The 17,305-nt window shown below is 36.7% G+C and overlaps 5 protein-coding genes and 1 non-coding gene across 6 annotated transcripts; 2 read left to right on the top strand and 4 right to left on the bottom strand.

Annotated features, from left to right (window-relative positions):
- Nucleotides 1-85: 85 nt before the first annotated feature.
- Nucleotides 86-2,023, bottom strand: LOC9312294. The gene is made up of 6 exons (XM_021025376.1): nt 1,824-2,023; nt 1,464-1,606; nt 1,323-1,373; nt 1,015-1,236; nt 833-935; nt 86-732 (listed from the first exon to the last, which is right to left on the bottom strand). The coding sequence occupies exons 1-6, from the start codon at nt 1,907-1,909 to the stop codon at nt 246-248; spliced, it is 1,092 nt and encodes a 363-aa protein (XP_020881035.1). The 5' UTR covers nt 1,910-2,023; the 3' UTR covers nt 86-245.
- Nucleotides 2,024-2,101: 78 nt separating this feature from the next.
- LOC9314010 (telomere repeat-binding protein 6) lies at nt 2,102-4,981 on the bottom strand. The gene is made up of 7 exons (XM_002876179.2): nt 4,522-4,981; nt 4,128-4,437; nt 3,889-4,026; nt 3,497-3,809; nt 3,210-3,389; nt 3,052-3,115; nt 2,102-2,950 (listed from the first exon to the last, which is right to left on the bottom strand). The coding sequence occupies exons 1-7, from the start codon at nt 4,585-4,587 to the stop codon at nt 2,822-2,824; spliced, it is 1,200 nt and encodes a 399-aa protein (XP_002876225.1). The 5' UTR covers nt 4,588-4,981; the 3' UTR covers nt 2,102-2,821.
- A 2,550-nt stretch (nt 4,982-7,531) lies between these two features.
- Nucleotides 7,532-9,966, top strand: LOC9312293 (RHOMBOID-like protein 4). Its single transcript, XM_002877895.2, has 6 exons — nt 7,532-8,118; nt 8,514-8,677; nt 8,788-8,951; nt 9,044-9,288; nt 9,466-9,592; nt 9,707-9,966. The coding sequence occupies exons 1-6, from the start codon at nt 7,760-7,762 to the stop codon at nt 9,827-9,829; spliced, it is 1,182 nt and encodes a 393-aa protein (XP_002877941.1). The 5' UTR covers nt 7,532-7,759; the 3' UTR covers nt 9,830-9,966.
- A 149-nt stretch (nt 9,967-10,115) lies between these two features.
- Nucleotides 10,116-10,187, bottom strand: TRNAK-UUU. The gene has a single exon. It is a non-coding gene; the product is annotated as a tRNA-Lys (tRNA).
- A 144-nt stretch (nt 10,188-10,331) lies between these two features.
- On the bottom strand, nt 10,332-11,252 carry LOC9314009 (protein SENESCENCE-ASSOCIATED GENE 21, mitochondrial). The gene is made up of 2 exons (XM_002876178.2): nt 11,111-11,252; nt 10,332-10,992 (listed from the first exon to the last, which is right to left on the bottom strand). Exons 1-2 carry the CDS (start codon nt 11,170-11,172, stop codon nt 10,692-10,694), a joined length of 363 nt encoding a protein of 120 aa, XP_002876224.1. The 5' UTR covers nt 11,173-11,252; the 3' UTR covers nt 10,332-10,691.
- Nucleotides 11,253-12,484: 1,232 nt separating this feature from the next.
- LOC9312292 (gamma-tubulin complex component 4) lies at nt 12,485-17,165 on the top strand. Its single transcript, XM_021024793.1, has 16 exons — nt 12,485-12,875; nt 12,955-13,252; nt 13,374-13,510; nt 13,630-13,728; nt 13,955-14,075; nt 14,155-14,427; nt 14,618-14,698; nt 14,776-14,859; nt 15,014-15,100; nt 15,191-15,246; nt 15,391-15,573; nt 15,729-15,954; nt 16,057-16,145; nt 16,350-16,503; nt 16,577-16,699; nt 16,776-17,165. The coding sequence occupies exons 1-16, from the start codon at nt 12,706-12,708 to the stop codon at nt 16,830-16,832; spliced, it is 2,238 nt and encodes a 745-aa protein (XP_020880452.1). The 5' UTR covers nt 12,485-12,705; the 3' UTR covers nt 16,833-17,165.
- The last annotated feature ends 140 nt before the right edge of the window (nt 17,166-17,305 follow it).

Here is a 17,305-nt window from a genome sequence, read left to right as displayed (position 1 = left end):
TTCACGACTTAACACAATAACGGAACATTATTGGCAAAAAACGGAGAAGTTGTAGAACCTTTTTGTGTATGTGTGTCGAATTGTATTTTAGAACAGAACACTGATGATCACTTTAAAAGAGACTTATTGTTGCTCAGATACACAGAAACAAGAGCTATAGGAATTTCAAATTCTAAACCAATGCTGTTTCGTTGATAGATGCAAAATCCAATAGACTGGTTCTTCCTAAACACGTATCAACGAGATTACGGTGCAGGACCAAGAAGAAGTGGAACTGGTGGTTCACTCGTTTCATCATGTCTTCTTGCAGCCCAAGCCCTTAGAGGAGGTTCAAAGCGGTCCCTAACCACATCAGGAGCCAGCTCGTCATCAGAAGGGAGGTAAACCAGGCCTCTTTCTCTTAGATGGGACGGTTCATCATAGCACACGGTCCAAAGACTATCCACTAGCTGTCTTTCTTCTCTAGCTGCACAAAGATCTTCGTCCGACATCACAATTATACTTCTTGTTCTCTCCTCAAGAAGTTGTCTTAGATTCACATCCGCTCTGTCAAGGTTTCTATCAGATTCTTCATGGGCGAGCTCTAGGAGACCACGAAGGGCGAATTCCCGGACTTCAAAATCTTGGTTGGATGCTAGGTAGATCATTATGCGAGGGAATCCAAGATCTCTAACGATTTTACAGTCTGAGTTGCTTTCTTGGAGAAGATAGTGAATCAAGTTCAAGGCTTTTCTGAAACAGAAAGAACATATTGGTAACTAAACCTGAACCCAAACAGAACCAAAACAAAACATTCATCTTTCTAATGCATATGCTTGAGACATTTTTTTACCGTTGGAATCTAACGGTGTCAGAGACCAAAGCGTCTCGCAAGCCAGCGTAACCATTTGCCAGACGGAATGCTGTAATCCCGGGTTGGTTGTTACGGATAAGAGCTGCAATGTCGAAAGCAAGAAAACACTGTCAAACTTTTGGGTTCTCAAAGCAAACTTTGCCAGAAATAGTAACTCTTACAAGATATAGCACCGAGTGCCTTGGTCCGGACTCTAATGTCGGGATCAGCAATAAAGTTGGTAAATAATGGTTCGAACCCATTTGCTTCCATAACAAGTTGCTGGCTTCTTGGATTGTTTTGGACAACCGTGGTCAAAACATCGGCAGACTTTGCTCGAATCTTTGCATTCGAGTTCATGAGATAGCTAAGGAGAGGAACCAAACCTCCAATGGAGTGTAGATCTGAAACATTAATGATCAAAACATGGTAAAAAATAAACCTTCACAAAATATAACAAAATCCAAAAACTAGTTATTTAAGATCAAACCATTGGCCAAATCGATCGACTCAACGTGTTCCTGCAGCTCATCCAACATTCCTGTCCAGATAAAAGTATCAGTTCTTAAAAATCGATTAGGGCCGTTCTTTTGAATAACTGAATAATCGCCATTGGAACCAAGTAAAGAACCTTCAAGATCATCAGGTGTAATTCCTTGAGCCTCCAAGACTTGTTCAGGCATCTTCATGATTTGAGATATCACTTTCATACGGGAAATTGAATCGATCGTATGTGCTTGCATAGCTTCCATAAACCATTGTCGATCTTCCTCACTAACCAGAGAAAACAAATCAAAATCGAAATTCAACAAACAAGTTAGCCGAGAAATCACTTCAAGATTAATCATCCAAATGCTTTCTTTTCTCAGAATATAAAAAGAGAATTTTAATAAAATAAGAACCAAAACAATTAGCAAAGAAACGAAAGATTGATCAAAGATAACAATCTTGACACAAAACTAAGTTATAATGTTGAGAAACGCTCAGAGACCTCAAACGGCTAGAAGAAGAAGATCCATCGGAATGGGAGAGGCTCCATTTGAGCAATCCGTCCCAGTTAGGTCCATTGTTCGCCATTTACGCTTCTTCAAACAAGAAACACAAAACTATGGATGATCAAGAGGGCAAGAAAATGTTAGTTTATTACAAGAACAGAGGAGATATTTTATGTGCCTATAAAGTATGGATAGACAAAACACGTGGCCAAGTTGCGAATAAGTGAGAGGGACCATATATGGCATGTGGGGGATCGACGACGTCTGCTTTATCGGACCCATCTAATCAAGTTTGGCCCAAATACGGAGGCTCATGTGTCCTTTCTTATATTTTATACCCAAATTTGATTAGAATACAACCAATTTTCTAAGTTTTTGGTAAAAGTCTAACGTCTAACAGGGTAACTAGAGATTGATTAGAGGAATTAATTTTATGGTTTTGTTAGCAGTTATGTACAAATAGTAAATTACGGGAACCGGTACCTATTGTTGAATTCACCGGTTCCAAATTTGACTCGAGTAGACAATTCTGAAGACCTACCGGTACCTATTGTTCTTCTTACGTCGTATACATCGTGTCCGCTTAAATTAGAAAGAGTGATAATATATTGTCTCTTTCCATTTATTTTCTTATTTTTGTTAAGTCAAATCTATTTATATTATCAACATATAAGTTCCAATATAGAGACAGAAAACTAAAAAAAATTCAATATAAATATATACTCATATGTTACGGGAGTTGAATCTTAAGCTTACATGCGTTTAATTATCTACTGTAACTTAGAACCTACACCATCTCAATAATCAATAACAACTACACCTTTCCGGGTTAAAATGTTCCCTAATCACTTTTTATATATCCTAGAGATTATCTATCATTATATAGGAATATTAAACTATGGCAAAGGGAAAACTTAAAAATCAAAATCCTAAACTTAATAAATTCTAAACTGAACCTAGAACCGGATCGTATATCAAAACTATGACTTTGTATTCATCTGGTCCGGTCAGACCAGAAAGCATGAGCAGCTAAAACCCTATCAAGAAGGTCTTGAGGCACAGGTTCGCCTCTCCTTTGTCTTGCTGATATCTTTGCCGTGTGAACCAACGTTTTCCATTTATCCTGTTTTTGGTTATTACATATCATATTAATGATTCTAGTTTTTTATAATCAATAAATATCTGATTGTACGTATATGTAGCTTAGTTATCTCTAAAAAGTACCTTGAGGTCAACGTAAGTTCGATGTTTAGCATGGTCAAATGCATGACACTTAACGTCGCGCCACCTGAAAATAATCAATATACGTATATAGAAGACAAGTTTAATAACTTAAATTTGTACATTAAAAGGAAATTAATTAGAGGTTGAAAATTAATTACCTTCCGGTGCCGAGCCTCTCTACGGCCTGAACTAAAGCTTCTACTTCTGAGACAGTGAATGGACGTCTGATTCTCCGTTGAACTATCTCTGGCTGCGAGGCCGGTTTCATGCGCACCGGAACCACGGATTTAGCTGCCATCACCTCAGTGCTATCCACGGACCCTAGAACCCTATTTTGTCTATTTATATATGACCGCAATTTTATAAGAATTGGAAATTACTAATAACATAAATTTTAGAAATGAGTAAAAAAAAATAAAAAAAAATAATGGTTTTGATTGTGTACCTAAGTCGTGTTCTCGGGTAAACATTGTTTAACGTTGTTATTGTCGTTGTTTCTGATTTCTGTGGTTCTAGCATGAATCCCAATGAACTGAGGTTCTGGTCATCGTCATCATCGTGTGGGATCCCAATCTGAAGGAGCATTTTGGAGTCATCAACGATGGTTTTACCTCGAAGAAGCACTCCAATGTTTAATCCATCCTTAAGAATCCGCGTTACTGCGTCCAATACCGCTAGTTTCAGTGAGCCAACCGTGGCTGATTCGGGAATGTCCACCAATAGCTCCGAGATTTGCAATGATTTGATACCGAACTTAACTGAAAATACGACAAGAGAATGCTATATATATAAATAACAATCGTTCATATAGATTTGATCTCAAATAGATGTACATACCGGTACACGGAGCATCATGTGATTCAGATGGATGATTTTGGTAAAACAACTTTCTTTTTTTCAAAGGATACATATTCTGCGATTCCTGGCTACTACACGAACCTCCCTCTTTCAAGTGACACATCTTTCTTTTACCATCTACATAAATTCAAAGAAACACACAAACCAAAAAAATAAATCTTTTATGTAAAAAAGCTTTAGGGTTATAGTAAAGTTAGCGAGTGATGACTTGATCTTACCGATCTTGGAATGTGAATCAAACTTTTCTTCTTGTGAGATTGGAGAGTTAGACGCGGAAGGACCAAGAGCTAGCCAGTCCTTAGACAATAACACCTGAGAAGGTTTCTCCGGACCAAGTTGAGGCTTAACCTCAACTTCCATTGTCTCCAAGAAGTTATTGAAGATGAAATCGTTCTTTGTCTCCTTTGTTTTATGGGCCAACGAGCCGATAGCAACTCGGTGCTTGCGCTCGCCTGAGAGCTTTTCAGCCACTTGGGCTAAAACCTCGAAATCAGATCTTTGTTTTTTCATCAGTCTTTGCATGCGTCCCTGGAGAAAAAAGAAGGCGCGATCGAGTAAGCCAAATGTATTCACTTGTGGAAAAAGAAATCATTTTCAAATGTATATGCGCACTCTGGGTGATCTACATGCCCTAGGAACAACAGGAAGTTGGTAGGCATCGACACCACAGTCCACCATGTTCCTTGCAACACACACAACTGCAAATTGCTTAGGTACGTTATATTAGGACATAACTTTCCACATCGGAAGTTGAAAGGGATCCTAAGTAATATATAAGGGATATGGGTCACTCTACTCATTGCCAATTGGTTTTGAGTTGGAAGCCCATATTCTGATATGGTATCAGAGCCCGATCCACACATGTCCAACCCGATCCGACCCAAAGATGGTCCAATCATCGACAAGGCCCAAAATTGATGCCGTCGATCTAAGCCCGAACATTCCAAGATTAATGGCCAAAGAGCCATCATCTCGAGGGGGCGTATTAGGACATAACTTCCCACATCGGAAGTTGGAAGGGATCCTAAGTAATATATAAGGGATATGGGCCATTCCACTCATTGTCAATTGGTTTTGAGTTGGAAGTCCATATTCTGATACGTTAAGCCTGATGAGCCTGCGCAATTTCTTTTTAACATATTCAAAAATCAGATCCGAGCACATAACATTGACGAGGATAAATGGAAAAACAAATATTGGTCACCAATCACATAAAAATCCACAAACCTTATGATTTGTCTCTGTCGTTTTTCTGACACGATTTTAATTTGATTTTGTGCAACAAAGAAAAGTGAGATTTATGTTAGAATTTGTTTGTGGGAAATAAAATATATAGAGCGATATGAGCCGTACGTAAAGCATCCGCCTTTAAAGTTGGGTTTGTGTCTGAACAAAAACCCCATGAAACCACAAAAATTCTTTACAAAAAAACTCCAATGTTTTAAAAAAATTTGAACTCAATTTCAATAACACCTGTCAACATCTGACATAGTCTGATATTACCACTAAATTTAAAATGTTTTCTGAATTTTTAATTCTCTAAGAGACATGTTTTTTTTTTTTTTTTTGTGGGGCTAAAACTAACCAACAGTTTTTTTTAGCTTTTAGACCTAAAACCCTCCCTCCTCCGAACACTTTGGACCAGTTCTTTCGTTCTCATTACTTCCTAACGTCAATCCTAGTTTTAACACGTGAACGACTCTCCATTATTCTTGGATAAATCTCTTCTCATTCACTAATATTTTCTTGTGTTCTGGAGGAAAACTGTGTGATTTCTTTTGAGTTTTTGGATAAATTACGTGGCAAATTAAATGGAGTATATATTTGTTTCAATCGGAAACATTTTAGGATGCTTATCAATTATCAAAAAAAAAAAAAAAAAAAACATTTTAGGATGTAACTGGCAATGATCAGTTAAAGAACGTGTTGTAAGGTGTATAATAGCCTGATGATAAGGGATCAAAATTAATGAATTTGAGTGGAAAAGATATTGCAGAACAATAAATTAAATTAATAATAATGTTCGAAGTTTTTTTTTTTTTGTCAAAGAATAATGTTCGAAGTTAGTGTTGAATGGTGCTTGTTTTTCATTAAAACTTTGGAATTACTCTTTGTCGCTAACGTAGACCCCAAGTTAGCGACAATGGTCAACCAATTTAAAGTTTCGAAAGTAAGCTAAAGTCTTTTTTGGGGTACATGGACCTTAAGGTTTATGTAAGGGATAATTTTTACATTGATAGTTAATTCGCATATTTAGAAATACCATAAAATATCTTAATCATTCTTAAGAAAGTTTCAACTTGTTACCAAAAAATAAAATAAAAAAGCTTCAAATTCGTCAATTTCATTTAATATATACTTAACTTGATAGTAACGATCATTTTTAATTTTTTAACTTTGTTGTAACTTAAACGCCTTTTAAAACAATTAACAATTAATCTCAAATCAAATTGATAATGATAGGTTGGGATTTTTTAACAAACAAGCCCGATTCTAAATGCCAAATGGTATGTAGGTACATAAACAATATAGAGAGAGAATAGGTGACCAAAAGCGTCGACGTCAAGCTCGATGGTTACGTACTAAAGATACAACACGAAGTAGACGAGTCAATTACAATAAATAAATAAAAAATCTGATGGAGGCGTTGAACTACTAATCAGTCAGTCCTATTTCGGATGATAATTAAGCAAATTAAGCAAATGACTCAGTTCTTTTTTTTCTTTTTAGGGCCACTTTTATTTAGGGTAATATATATCTTTTTTTTTAATAGAAATATAGAGTTATATCTTTATGGTCACTAGATTTATAATTATTTTTCTTATTAATTTTTGTTTATAAATTAGTTAAAAACAGTTTTGAACATTTTTGAGATAGTATTATTGAATAGATCACCACAATTATTCTTTTTTTTTGACTCGGACCACGTTTAATTGACATTGGTCCGCTTGTTCTACATTTTTTTATCATTCACAGAAATGTAGATTTTGTGTGGAGTAGTTCATGAAGAAAAGTTCAAATGAAATGCAGTTCAATTTTTGCTTTGTCATTTTTTTTAATGAAACACCAACCTTCAACATAGGACGTATCAAATGCAGTTCCATATTTGTGAAAAAGTTGAATTCTTTTTTACGAGTTCAATTTAACCTAACACAACTCTATTAAGAAACCAAGCAATATTCAAAGTTAAAACTAGTAAATGAAAAATTAGGTTATTAGATTAGATGATTTTGTACCCCCGTATTTGTTAAGTACTTATGTTTGATCTATTTGATCTGCTATTAATATTTTTCTCTATTTTTAATATAAATCTGGATATTCTTTTTCTTTTTGGGTCAGCAACTCACAAACATACACAAAGTAACATGACTTTTTTTGTTTTTTTTGTAGGATTAGGAATTTCTTTTACATAAATCTGGGTTTTTTTAACTGGTAGGATTAGGAAATTTTAACATATATATAAATATATATATATATATATATTATTTTTTTTGCGTCAGAAAATTCGGAAACATACACGAAATAACATAAACTCTCTTTTTTTGTTCTTTTGGATGATTGTTTTACTGGTAGGATTAGGAGGAACCGTGTGATGCATATTTATTTGGTAAAGACCGTTGACTTATATAACTCTTTCCTTTTTCCTTGTTTTCAGACTCAAAACTCCAACGAAAGTTTCCTTTTTGTTGTATAGATAGAACTTGCTCTAAAAAGCTTCCAAAGTCCAAAAACCGATTAAAAGCCCTCCATAAACAGCTAAACACGAAACCTAATTTCTCTCTACACACAGCTCAAATTCAATCTCAAATCTCTTGAAGTTTGTTCAAAGCTCGAATTTTTAATTGCTTCAATGGGTGAGAAAGATTCAGAAACAGCTCCGATTTGGGAAAAAACTCGACAGAGAGAGAGCAGCAACAACAACAACATACACCCAATGGATTTAGAATCGTCTTCTCTATCTGGGCAACAGCGATCATTGAATCGGAGTCGAAGTTCTTATGAAGAACGAGGAAGAGGAGTTAAAGAGTTTCGGAGTTGGTTCTCTTGGCTCATTCCATGTTTCGTTGTTGCTAACGTTGTCGTGTTTGTGATCACCATGTATGTCAACAATTGTCCGAAGAAATCTGGAGATTGTTTTGCTGATTTCTTGGGTCGATTCTCGTTTCAGAACACCAGAGAGAATCCTCTTTTGGGTCCTTCCTCTCTCACGTAAGCAAGCTTCTACTTTGTTTCAAATAAAGGTCTGATCTATACTGAGTCAAGTGAAGCACAAATATCCGAACTTTGTTAGTATTTCAAGGAAAAATTCTAAATTTCTTCAGTTTTGGAACAAGTAGCTGATTGGTTTTAATGTTGGTTAACGATGTAGTATATATTAGGGATACTATTATCCCACATTGGAAAGGACAAGAGATCTTGACTAGTATATAAGATATATGGGTCACTCCACTCATTGCCAATTGGTTTTGAGTTGGAAGCCCATATTCTAATAGTATAATAGGTGTAGAGTAAAGAGATTGTGTGTGTTTCTTCTCTCCACTTCCTTGAATTGTCCTGATGTCTAGATTTTGAGATTGATTTTTGGTTACTTTTACTTGCAACAGGTTACAAACAATGGGTGGATTGGATGTAAAAAAAGTGGTTAAAGGAGATGAGGGATGGCGTCTACTTTCTTGCAACTGGTTACATGGAGGAGTTGTTCATTTATTGGTGAACATGTTGACTCTTTTGTTCATCGGTATACGTATGGAACGTGAATTTGGTTTTAGTAAGTACCTACTATCTCTCCGCCTCTCTTGATCGATTTGTTATTTTGTGAAGACTCTTTTTTAATGAAGTGTGTGTGTATATAACCTTTGTTTTGATTTTTGTTTGCAGTTCGGATTGGATTGCTATATTTGATATCGGGCTTTGGAGGAAGTATATTGTCAGCTCTGTTCCTCCGCTCAAACATCTCCGTTGGAGCATCTGGTGCGGTGTTTGGTTTACTTGGTGGAATGCTTTCTGAGATCTTTATCAACTGGACGATCTATTCTAACAAGGTAACTAACTATACCTTCAAGACCTGTTTTCTATCTCTGATCTAAAGATTTGAACTTTAGCATTTATGTTGTTCTGCCAACGCTTTGCCTAGATTGTGACGATTATAACTCTTGTAATAATTGTGGCGGTGAACTTGGGACTTGGTGTGCTCCCGGGAGTAGATAACTTTGCTCATATTGGAGGGTTTTCTACGGGTTTTCTTCTTGGATTTGTGCTCTTAATTCGTCCCCATTACGGATGGATCAACCAAAGAAACGCTCCTGGAGCTAAACCCCACAGGTTCAAGATGTATCAGGGCATATTATGGACCATCTCTCTTCTCCTCTTGGTCGCCGGGTAAGTGTTACATTTCTCTGTCACGTTAATAGCTATAAATCAGTCTGTTTGTTTTTCCTATACTCATAAAAGCCTACAGATTGCGTAAATGATGATCTTGTCTCCTTTGATTGACACGAAAGAGTTATGAACTTTGTGACAAAAAAAATCACCAAACCAAGCTTCTTTCCTTGTCAGGTTCATTACTGGATTGATCTCTCTCTTCAACAACGTCGATGGAAACAAACATTGCTCATGGTGTCATTATCTTTCATGTATTCCAACTTCTAAATGGAGCTGTAACCGAGAACCAGCGTCTTGCACAGTAAAACCCTTGAGCTCCTGTTTTTCATTCCTCGGTTTCTCCAGCCTCGGATGGAATCTCCTTTCAATGTCTGTAATCACATATCTCTTCTTGTTTTCTTTTGTTCTTCTGCAGACGACTCAATTAGGTAACCAATTGAGCATGACTTGTTTGAGGAATGGGAAATCAGCATCTTACATTTTGGCAAATCCCTCGGATTCACGGATTAATAGCTTATGTGTTCAGCTTTGCCGTTGATTTACTGATTTTTAGAACAACATTATTATATACAAACACACTCTACACTGTATCTATCATTTTTTTTTCTTGCTTATTATGTGTATATTTTATAGAGGCCTTTGTTGAATAAATAAATACAATGTTTTCCTAAATTACTATATTTGAGTTTGAGATCTCTAGTAAATTTTCATATAACCGTGCATTGATAAAATTTTAGAAGAGAAAACGTGATACAAATTTGTCCTTTTGGTTGTAAGACCAAACAAATCCTGTGTCTTCTTAAAAGGAACAAAAATAAACAAAACGCCGTCTGTGGGGATCGAACCCACGGCCACGTGGTTAAAAGCCACGCGCTCTACCACTGAGCTAAGACGGCATTGATGCTTATATTGTCTTATAAATTTTATAATGAAATCCTTAGGCCGATCCTGGCTCCTTTAACTAAGGTCAATTTACATTTCATAATGATGTTTTTTTTTCCTTTTTTTTTTTGGAAAACATAAAATGAAAAAAAAAAAAAATCTATAGATATATTTGTTGTAATACCCTCTCAATCAATTTTTTTCAAATTAGATCTGAAGATGGAAATTTGGTATGGATGTTTTATATAGCTGCCTAAAAGTAATACGTGACAACTTGTTTATAAAAGGTTCACCAGATAAAACCCAACATTTAGAAACAATCAAGCAAATCTTGAACATGTTGCTAGAAAAGGTCAATACGACTAAACAAGGATGCGTCTCGCGTTGGGAAAGAAGAAGCACTGAATAGCAAACAATAATTTGCAAAAACTTCTTATGATTATTTCACACGTCAAATCGATGTACCAGAATTTTCAAAAACCACACATACATGTAGGTAGGGATCATTTGGCTGATCACTATGTCTTGTGATTCTTATTGAGGTGCAAAGACCGTAGCTCAACTGCGTCAAGCTCTCTGGCAAAATTGTCGGGTCTATAGTATCCGGTGTGAGGATCAGGCATCCACCATAACTCTTCTCCTCTCATCATTTTACCTTGAATTTGAGAGGTTTTTGTGATGTATGGATCTAACTCTTTTGTAGCGGTCTTAGGTCTAAAGTATCCGGTATCAGGGTCTGATGTCCACGATGGCTTCTCTCGACTACTTCCAGTTGTATATCCCCTTTGAGAGGCTTTTGTGATCACAATGTATCTTCTCCTAGAATAATTAATAATTGTCATTTAGTTTACAACGCAATATATTCAAATTAAAGAATTACCCAACATACAATATTTTCTAAAACCATAGGGTTTATACAAATGGATAGACGACTTACATTATGATTGTGTTGTTGATTGATCGAGAGAAACTTTTGAGATTGGAAAGTGATTGAGACATTATTCCTCTCAAATCTTCTATGGAGAATAATAAGTATAAGAGGATTAATTTTGTGTAGACGGGACGAGTTGATTTGTACGTAGAAGATATATGTTGGAACTTGGAAGAATGGAAGATATGGCTTTATATATGTTATATAGGAAATTTGTTAAACATTAACAATTTTTGTTGTTGTAATAATATCTAATACTTTGACTTTGTAATGTTGATCAGACTATTGGAACAAACAAAAAAAAAAAACTAAATATTGGTAGGTTCCGTTCAAGTTAAAACAAAAATAGAATGTAAGAGTAGTAGTCCCTTGCTCGACCAGAAGTCAGATTAAAACATCGAAAAAATTACAACCAGGACAATGACCTAATCATGCTTCAATTTTTAAAAGTTTAAGCTTGCGTGCTAATTTTAAATATCAAGTTTATAGATTTAATAACGGTGAGGTAATCAAACTACACAATTTTTGAATTGGTTTATACATATTATGGGTGAAGAGGTCCGATAGGATCAAGATTCAATGGTTTCTCTGAACGGTCAAATTATTTGAAGGGTCAATCGGAAAAACGGCTTTAATGCATATGGAACAGTTTAGATTCTAAAATTACCATAAACAATTTTTGTGTACTTTAAGGTATATCTCAGTTTAGCATACTTTGTTGTTGTTTTATTTTCCCCATGGATACTGCCACATGGAAAAAAATATTGCACAAGTACTGATGATGAGTTATATTTCTGGCAAAGAATTACACTAACACAAAGAAAGCCTAACACCTTGAGAAATTTATCAAATCAAAAGTTAAAGAAAAAATATTTTTTTCAAACAAAACCAGTAACTTGCTAAATAAGTTAACAGAGAATAATATCGAAAAAAGACTCATGCACGCTGAACAGGCTTTGTTTCATCACCAGTAGTACCTCAGTACCTCACACCACATCATAACACTAACAACTTTTGCTCCTTGTACATGTAGCTCATTTTCTCGACCCCAAATATTTTTGCCCCTCTTACAGATCCTAGATGGTCTTTGTGGTTCACCAAATTTAACATCAGAGCATAACCCTTCTAGGCTTGTACTAGTACACCATCAATTAGTTTCCATGTTTTTGTAATACACACGTATGTATGCAGGTTCCGGTCAAGTGATGAGACAATCTAGAGATTGTCTGAGATATAAGTTATATCATATAACCAAATTTAATTCTTTTCAGAAAGAAAAAAAAAAACTAAAAATAAATAACACTTATACACAATTTATTATGTGACTAAATCGATTTGAGTTTGGTTTCGACTACGGGTGTTTTTGGTTCGGTTAAACCAGATTGAATTTTGGTGTTGATTGGAAATATTAGAAGCTACAAACCGAGATAAAGGGTCAGTCGAGTGGACTACGGTAAATGTACCAAAACACCTTTGTTGTCTCGTGAAATTACATCACTTGCCACTGTACCTCTCCGGTAAACCAAACAAGTCCGGCGAATGTAACCGCCGCATTTTGATTTAAATTTTTTAGCAGTTTCGTGAATTTTTCCCAAAACGCAATGTTGCACGAGCTTCTTCTAGCTCTCTTAGGCTTCACCGGCGATCTCATCGTCGACGAGCGAGAGCAACGGAAAACCCTAGGCCTCGCTTTCAACTCCGATTCACCTCTCTCTGATGAATGTACCTTCAAACTCGCTCCTGACATCTCCTTCATCGAACCCAGCGAAAGGTTTAGTCTCTGCTCGAGCTGATCTGGTAAATTGGGTGCTGATTTTGATTTCTAGTGATTCTGATGCGCTTCCTTGCAGGGACTTGATCGAGAGGTTGATCAAGCTAGGGTTCTACTATCGAGAGCTGGACCGGTTTGCGAAGAAGTCTCGCAATTTGAGCTGGATTAGGTCTGTGACCAGTGTACATCCGTTGGAACGGGCTGATGAATTGTCGAAGCAGAGTAGAGAGAAGAAGCCTAGCGTGTACCGTAGAGCCATTGCTAATGGAATTGGGGAGATTCTTTCGGTCTATAGATCTGCGGTTCTTCACATTGAACAGAAGCTATTGGCGGAGACTACGCCTATTCTGGCTACGGTTACACAGGGGCTCAATAAGGTGCATTTTCTAGTCCAGTACCAACACATTGATCACTTGATGATTGAGATTAGCATTGCCAAATGAGTTTGTGTTTATTGATAATCCAATGCCATTTTATCTGTCTTTGTTTTCTTTCTAGTTTTTCGTTCTTTTTCCGCCCCTGTATGAGGTAATTCTTGAGATTGAGCGTGATGATATTCGTGGAGGGCAGCTTCTTAATGTATTGAATAAAAGGTGTCATTGTGGTGTGCCTGAATTGAGGACTTGTCTTCAAAGGTATTCACTGGCTTTTGTTCCTCAATGGCTCTATTTACATTAAACTGAAATCATCTTTAGTCCAACGTCACCACTTGTCAAAGTTTTTGTATCATGCATATTCCCATTTCCATGTGCAGGCTTCTTTGGCATGGACATCAGGTCATGTATAATCAGCTTGCGGCTTGGATGGTCTATGGGATTCTCCAGGATCCTCATGGAGAATTTTTCATCAAGAGGTAAATTGTAAATACGTCGTTTTGTCTTTTTTATTTTTTTATTTTGAGATTTGTTGAGTACTTAATGTTATCATTAGTAGTCCTTATGAAGTCTCCTATTATACCGTTAGGTAGCTACTATATACTTGCGCTGATACATAATGGCTTGCCGTCCTGTGCAGCTGCACTTTGATTTCTGCTTGTTCTTCTCCAAAGAATGTACATCTCATTTCTGATTTGCTTGTAGACAAGAAGATGGGGATTTAGATCACCGCTCATCTCAGGAAGAGATATCTGAAAAGTTGGCTCGTACCTCAGTTCATGAGACATCTTTAACTGATTGGCACTCTGGATTTCACATTTCTTTGGTATTATTCTCCATGCCACTTTCAATTTTGATTTAGGTACCATTACTATATTATTGATGTTTCTGTACTTATATTGCAGGATATGTTACCTGATTATATTTCTATGCGTCTTGGTGAATCAATTCTTTTTGCGGGGAAAGCCATAAGAGTTTTGCGAAATCCCAGTCCTGCTTTCCAGTTCCAGAAGGACAAGAGTTTTCAGCAAACCATGGGTGGCTCCCAGAGAATTCAGGGATTTATGCATAGTGATTTCCCTGAAACGGAAACTGAGTTAGATGCAGATCTTACCGGGGGAGAGTTACTTCCACAATCTGAGGCAGACAAGATTGAAGCTATGCTCAAAGAATTAAAGGTACTTGTTGGGAGACTTATTCACTGCATATTATGTTTTTGGTAGAAACTGTAACAATCTTGATAACTTAGTTGCTTTCGGTCATGCAACATGTGATCTATTTGCTCATACATAGAGATAGTATATGCCTTTCTCCTAGGATCACGTTAGAGTTCAGATTGTATGCTTCGATTTAAATGTCTACGTGCAGGAATCATCTGAGTTTCACAAGAGATCATTCGAGTGTACTGTTGATTCTGTTCGAGCAATAGCAGCCAGTCATCTTTGGCAGGTTTTCACTTGAAAACTTTTGAGCTTTTAATCTGTTGGATTTCGTTATCTTGGGTCACATTACCTTCTTTTCTACAGCTTGTCGTTGTGCGTGCTGATCTCAGTGGTCATCTTAAAGCTCTGAAAGATTATTTCCTCTTAGAAAAAGGAGATTTTTTTCAGGTAAACCACATTAATTATCTGTTGAGGCTCTTAAATGAAAAATAAGGGTGATTAATGTCACACACACTTGTTCATGTCCTCCTTTTATTGCACTAGTCTCAGTAAAAGATCTGTGGATATGTAATTTCACATCTCATAGACTTTCTGATTTCAGTGCTTTCTGGAGGAGAGTCGTCAGTTGATGCGTTTGCCACCTCGCCAGTCAACTGGAGAATCTGATCTTATGGTACCGTTTCAGTTGGTATGTGGTTACAACTTAAACAATTTCATGATAAAAAGTTCTGTTCAGGTCAAATTGTTTTTGTAATGTTCTCTCTTTGGGAACACACAGGCTGCAACAAAAACCATTGCGGAGGAAGATAAGTATTTCTCTAGGGTATCCCTACGGTTAGTAACACATCAAATTCTTTTTTAACGACTTTGTATTAATGGATTTAGTTTCGAGCCTTTGAGCTAAGTGGGACGCACATATTAATAATTACTTCTCCCAACTGTTCCTTAGTTAGGCTGTTTAACTGCTATTCTCACCAGGATGCCGTCATTTGGAGTCACAGTCAGATCTTCTCAAGCTGACATGGCGAGATCTAAAGTATCTCTCGCCGGGAAGGCAAATCTTACATCAGACACCTCTGTGGATGGCTGGGACGCTATTGCGTTGGAGTATTCTGTTGATTGGCCCATGCAACTGTTTTTCACTCAAGAAGTGCTTTCTAAGTAATAATCCTTGGGCATTGCTTATATCCTCCTTTTCTTCCAATTTTTCTCACTTTCAAGTTTTTGCATCGATTTTACTATGAACTTTTTAGTCGGCTGTTTGCTGGATCTTACAATATTTGATGCTTTGTCTGAGAGCTATAAACTTGTGCTAGGTATCTCAAGGTGTTCCAATATTTGATACGGCTAAAGAGAACTCAGATGGAATTGGAGAAATCATGGGCTTCTGTAATGCATCAAGATCATATAGAATCTGCTCAACATCGGAAAGATGGTATAAACGGATCAACATCTCAACAAAGAAGACAAGGAATACGACCCATGTGGCGTGTTAGAGAGCACATGGCATTTCTGATAAGGAATCTTCAGTTTTACATTCAGGTAAAGAAAATCTACGACGTCTCATAAGAATTTCAAAGTTGGTCACAAGGCAGTTTGTAAAACAAAAAACGTCTTATGGTTTGATTCTCTCTTTGTCTTAAGGTTGACGTGATAGAATCTCAATGGAAGGTGTTGCAAACTCACATCCACGATTCTCAAGATTTCACTGAACTCGTTGGCTTCCATCAAGAGTAAGTATATCTAGTGCTTGTTGTTCTCTTTCAAGAGTCTTCATGCTACTTACTTGGCCTGGGCAATTAATCTTTTGGTTTGGTTCTCGATTTGATTTTCGCTATATTGTGAAACAAGTCTGAACCGAAATCTTTTTCAGTAATTTTTCGGTTTGGTTTTTTATGCCTGTACCTCTACTTACCTACTTTACTTTACAAATGCAGGTATCTCTCCGCTCTTATCTCACAATCTTTCCTTGACATTGGTTCCGTCTCAAGGATACTCGATAGCATAATGAAACTCTGTCTCCAGTTCTGCTGGAACATTGAGAGTCAAGAAAACAATCCAAACACTTCGGAACTTGAAAACATAGCTGAGGTGCGTTATCTTTTCACTATAACACCCATACATAGGTGAAAGTCTCACAATTTTGCTTTCTTGCGGTTCTAAGGAATTCAACAAGAAGTCGAATTCCTTGTACACCATACTGAGAAGCAGCAAACTCGCCGGGAGCCAGAGAGCCCCGTTCTTGAGACGTTTTCTTTTACGCCTAAATTTCAATTCCTTTTACGAGGTAATGATTTCAATCAGAAGATTTAAGTTTTTCCCAATGGGAGCTTCTAATAACTGTCTCTTGTTCCTGGTAACAGGCAACTGCAAGGGGGGTGTTGAATGTTGTCCGACAACGCCCAGCTCTTCCATTGTAAAGCTCATTTCGAAGCTTTTTCAGACATGAGCTTTTGAAGGTTTTGCAACAACATTGACACACGAAGATAGATTGGTCTGATCCTCAAACCAAGATCACATGACGCCACCAATGGAATATACATAAATATATGTTGACAGAGTTTTTGCTCACACGCCTTTCCTTTGTAAGAATCTGTGTGCTCCGACTTTAGTCCCAAGAACAAAAACTGCCAGCTGTGTTTCATTCGTGCTTTATAGATGTAATACTCTGTAAATTATGTAGGGGGCAATGTAGGTGTGGTTTCTTTAATCATTTAACAATTTGATAAGTTTGATGACGTGATTTACAAAAATTTCTATCAAGTTATACTATAATGACGATGACCACAACTAGGTCGATGAACTGACCATATCGTTTCACTAGCCCTGTTGATTTATGAACACTGATGAAACTTGTCTTCTTTCGTTGCACTGTAACAACTGAGTTAGTAGC

Source organism: Arabidopsis lyrata (assembly GCF_000004255.2).
Source record: "Arabidopsis lyrata subsp. lyrata unplaced genomic scaffold ARALYscaffold_5, whole genome shotgun sequence".
NCBI classification, from domain to species: domain Eukaryota; kingdom Viridiplantae; phylum Streptophyta; class Magnoliopsida; order Brassicales; family Brassicaceae; genus Arabidopsis; species Arabidopsis lyrata.
This window is presented reverse-complemented; position numbering and strand designations above follow the sequence as displayed.

What these genes read in the sequence shown, in the direction of transcription:
- LOC9312294 (XM_021025376.1), bottom strand. Translation starts at nt 1,909, where the DNA reads ATGGCGAACAATGGACCTAACTGGGACGGATTGCTCAAATGGAGCCTC. An exon ending in GTCGATCGATTTGGCCAATG is followed by an intron (nt 1,237 to 1,322) that starts GTTTGATCTTAA and finishes TTAATGTTTCAG; the next exon opens with ATCTACACTCCATTGGAGGT. An exon ending in GGCACTCGGTGCTATATCTT is followed by an intron (nt 936 to 1,014) that starts GTAAGAGTTACT and finishes TCGACATTGCAG; the next exon opens with CTCTTATCCGTAACAACCAA.
- LOC9314010 (XM_002876179.2), bottom strand. Translation starts at nt 4,587, where the DNA reads ATGGTGGACTGTGGTGTCGATGCCTACCAACTTCCTGTTGTTCCTAGG. An exon ending in GGGCATGTAGATCACCCAGA is followed by an intron (nt 4,438 to 4,521) that starts GTGCGCATATAC and finishes TTTTTTCTCCAG; the next exon opens with GGACGCATGCAAAGACTGAT. An exon ending in TACCCGAGAACACGACTTAG is followed by an intron (nt 3,390 to 3,496) that starts GTACACAATCAA and finishes ATATATAAATAG; the next exon opens with ACAAAATAGGGTTCTAGGGT.
- LOC9312293 (XM_002877895.2), top strand. Translation starts at nt 7,760, where the DNA reads ATGGGTGAGAAAGATTCAGAAACAGCTCCGATTTGGGAAAAAACTCGA. An exon ending in CTTCTCCTCTTGGTCGCCGG is followed by an intron (nt 9,289 to 9,465) that starts GTAAGTGTTACA and finishes TTTCCTTGTCAG; the next exon opens with GTTCATTACTGGATTGATCT. An exon ending in GAGAACCAGCGTCTTGCACA is followed by an intron (nt 9,593 to 9,706) that starts GTAAAACCCTTG and finishes GTTCTTCTGCAG; the next exon opens with ACGACTCAATTAGGTAACCA.
- LOC9314009 (XM_002876178.2), bottom strand. Translation starts at nt 11,172, where the DNA reads ATGTCTCAATCACTTTCCAATCTCAAAAGTTTCTCTCGATCAATCAAC. An exon ending in ATCAACAACACAATCATAAT is followed by an intron (nt 10,993 to 11,110) that starts GTAAGTCGTCTA and finishes TAATTATTCTAG; the next exon opens with GAGAAGATACATTGTGATCA.
- LOC9312292 (XM_021024793.1), top strand. Translation starts at nt 12,706, where the DNA reads ATGTTGCACGAGCTTCTTCTAGCTCTCTTAGGCTTCACCGGCGATCTC. An exon ending in TTCATCGAACCCAGCGAAAG is followed by an intron (nt 12,876 to 12,954) that starts GTTTAGTCTCTG and finishes GCTTCCTTGCAG; the next exon opens with GGACTTGATCGAGAGGTTGA. An exon ending in TTCTCTAGGGTATCCCTACG is followed by an intron (nt 15,247 to 15,390) that starts GTTAGTAACACA and finishes TATTCTCACCAG; the next exon opens with GATGCCGTCATTTGGAGTCA.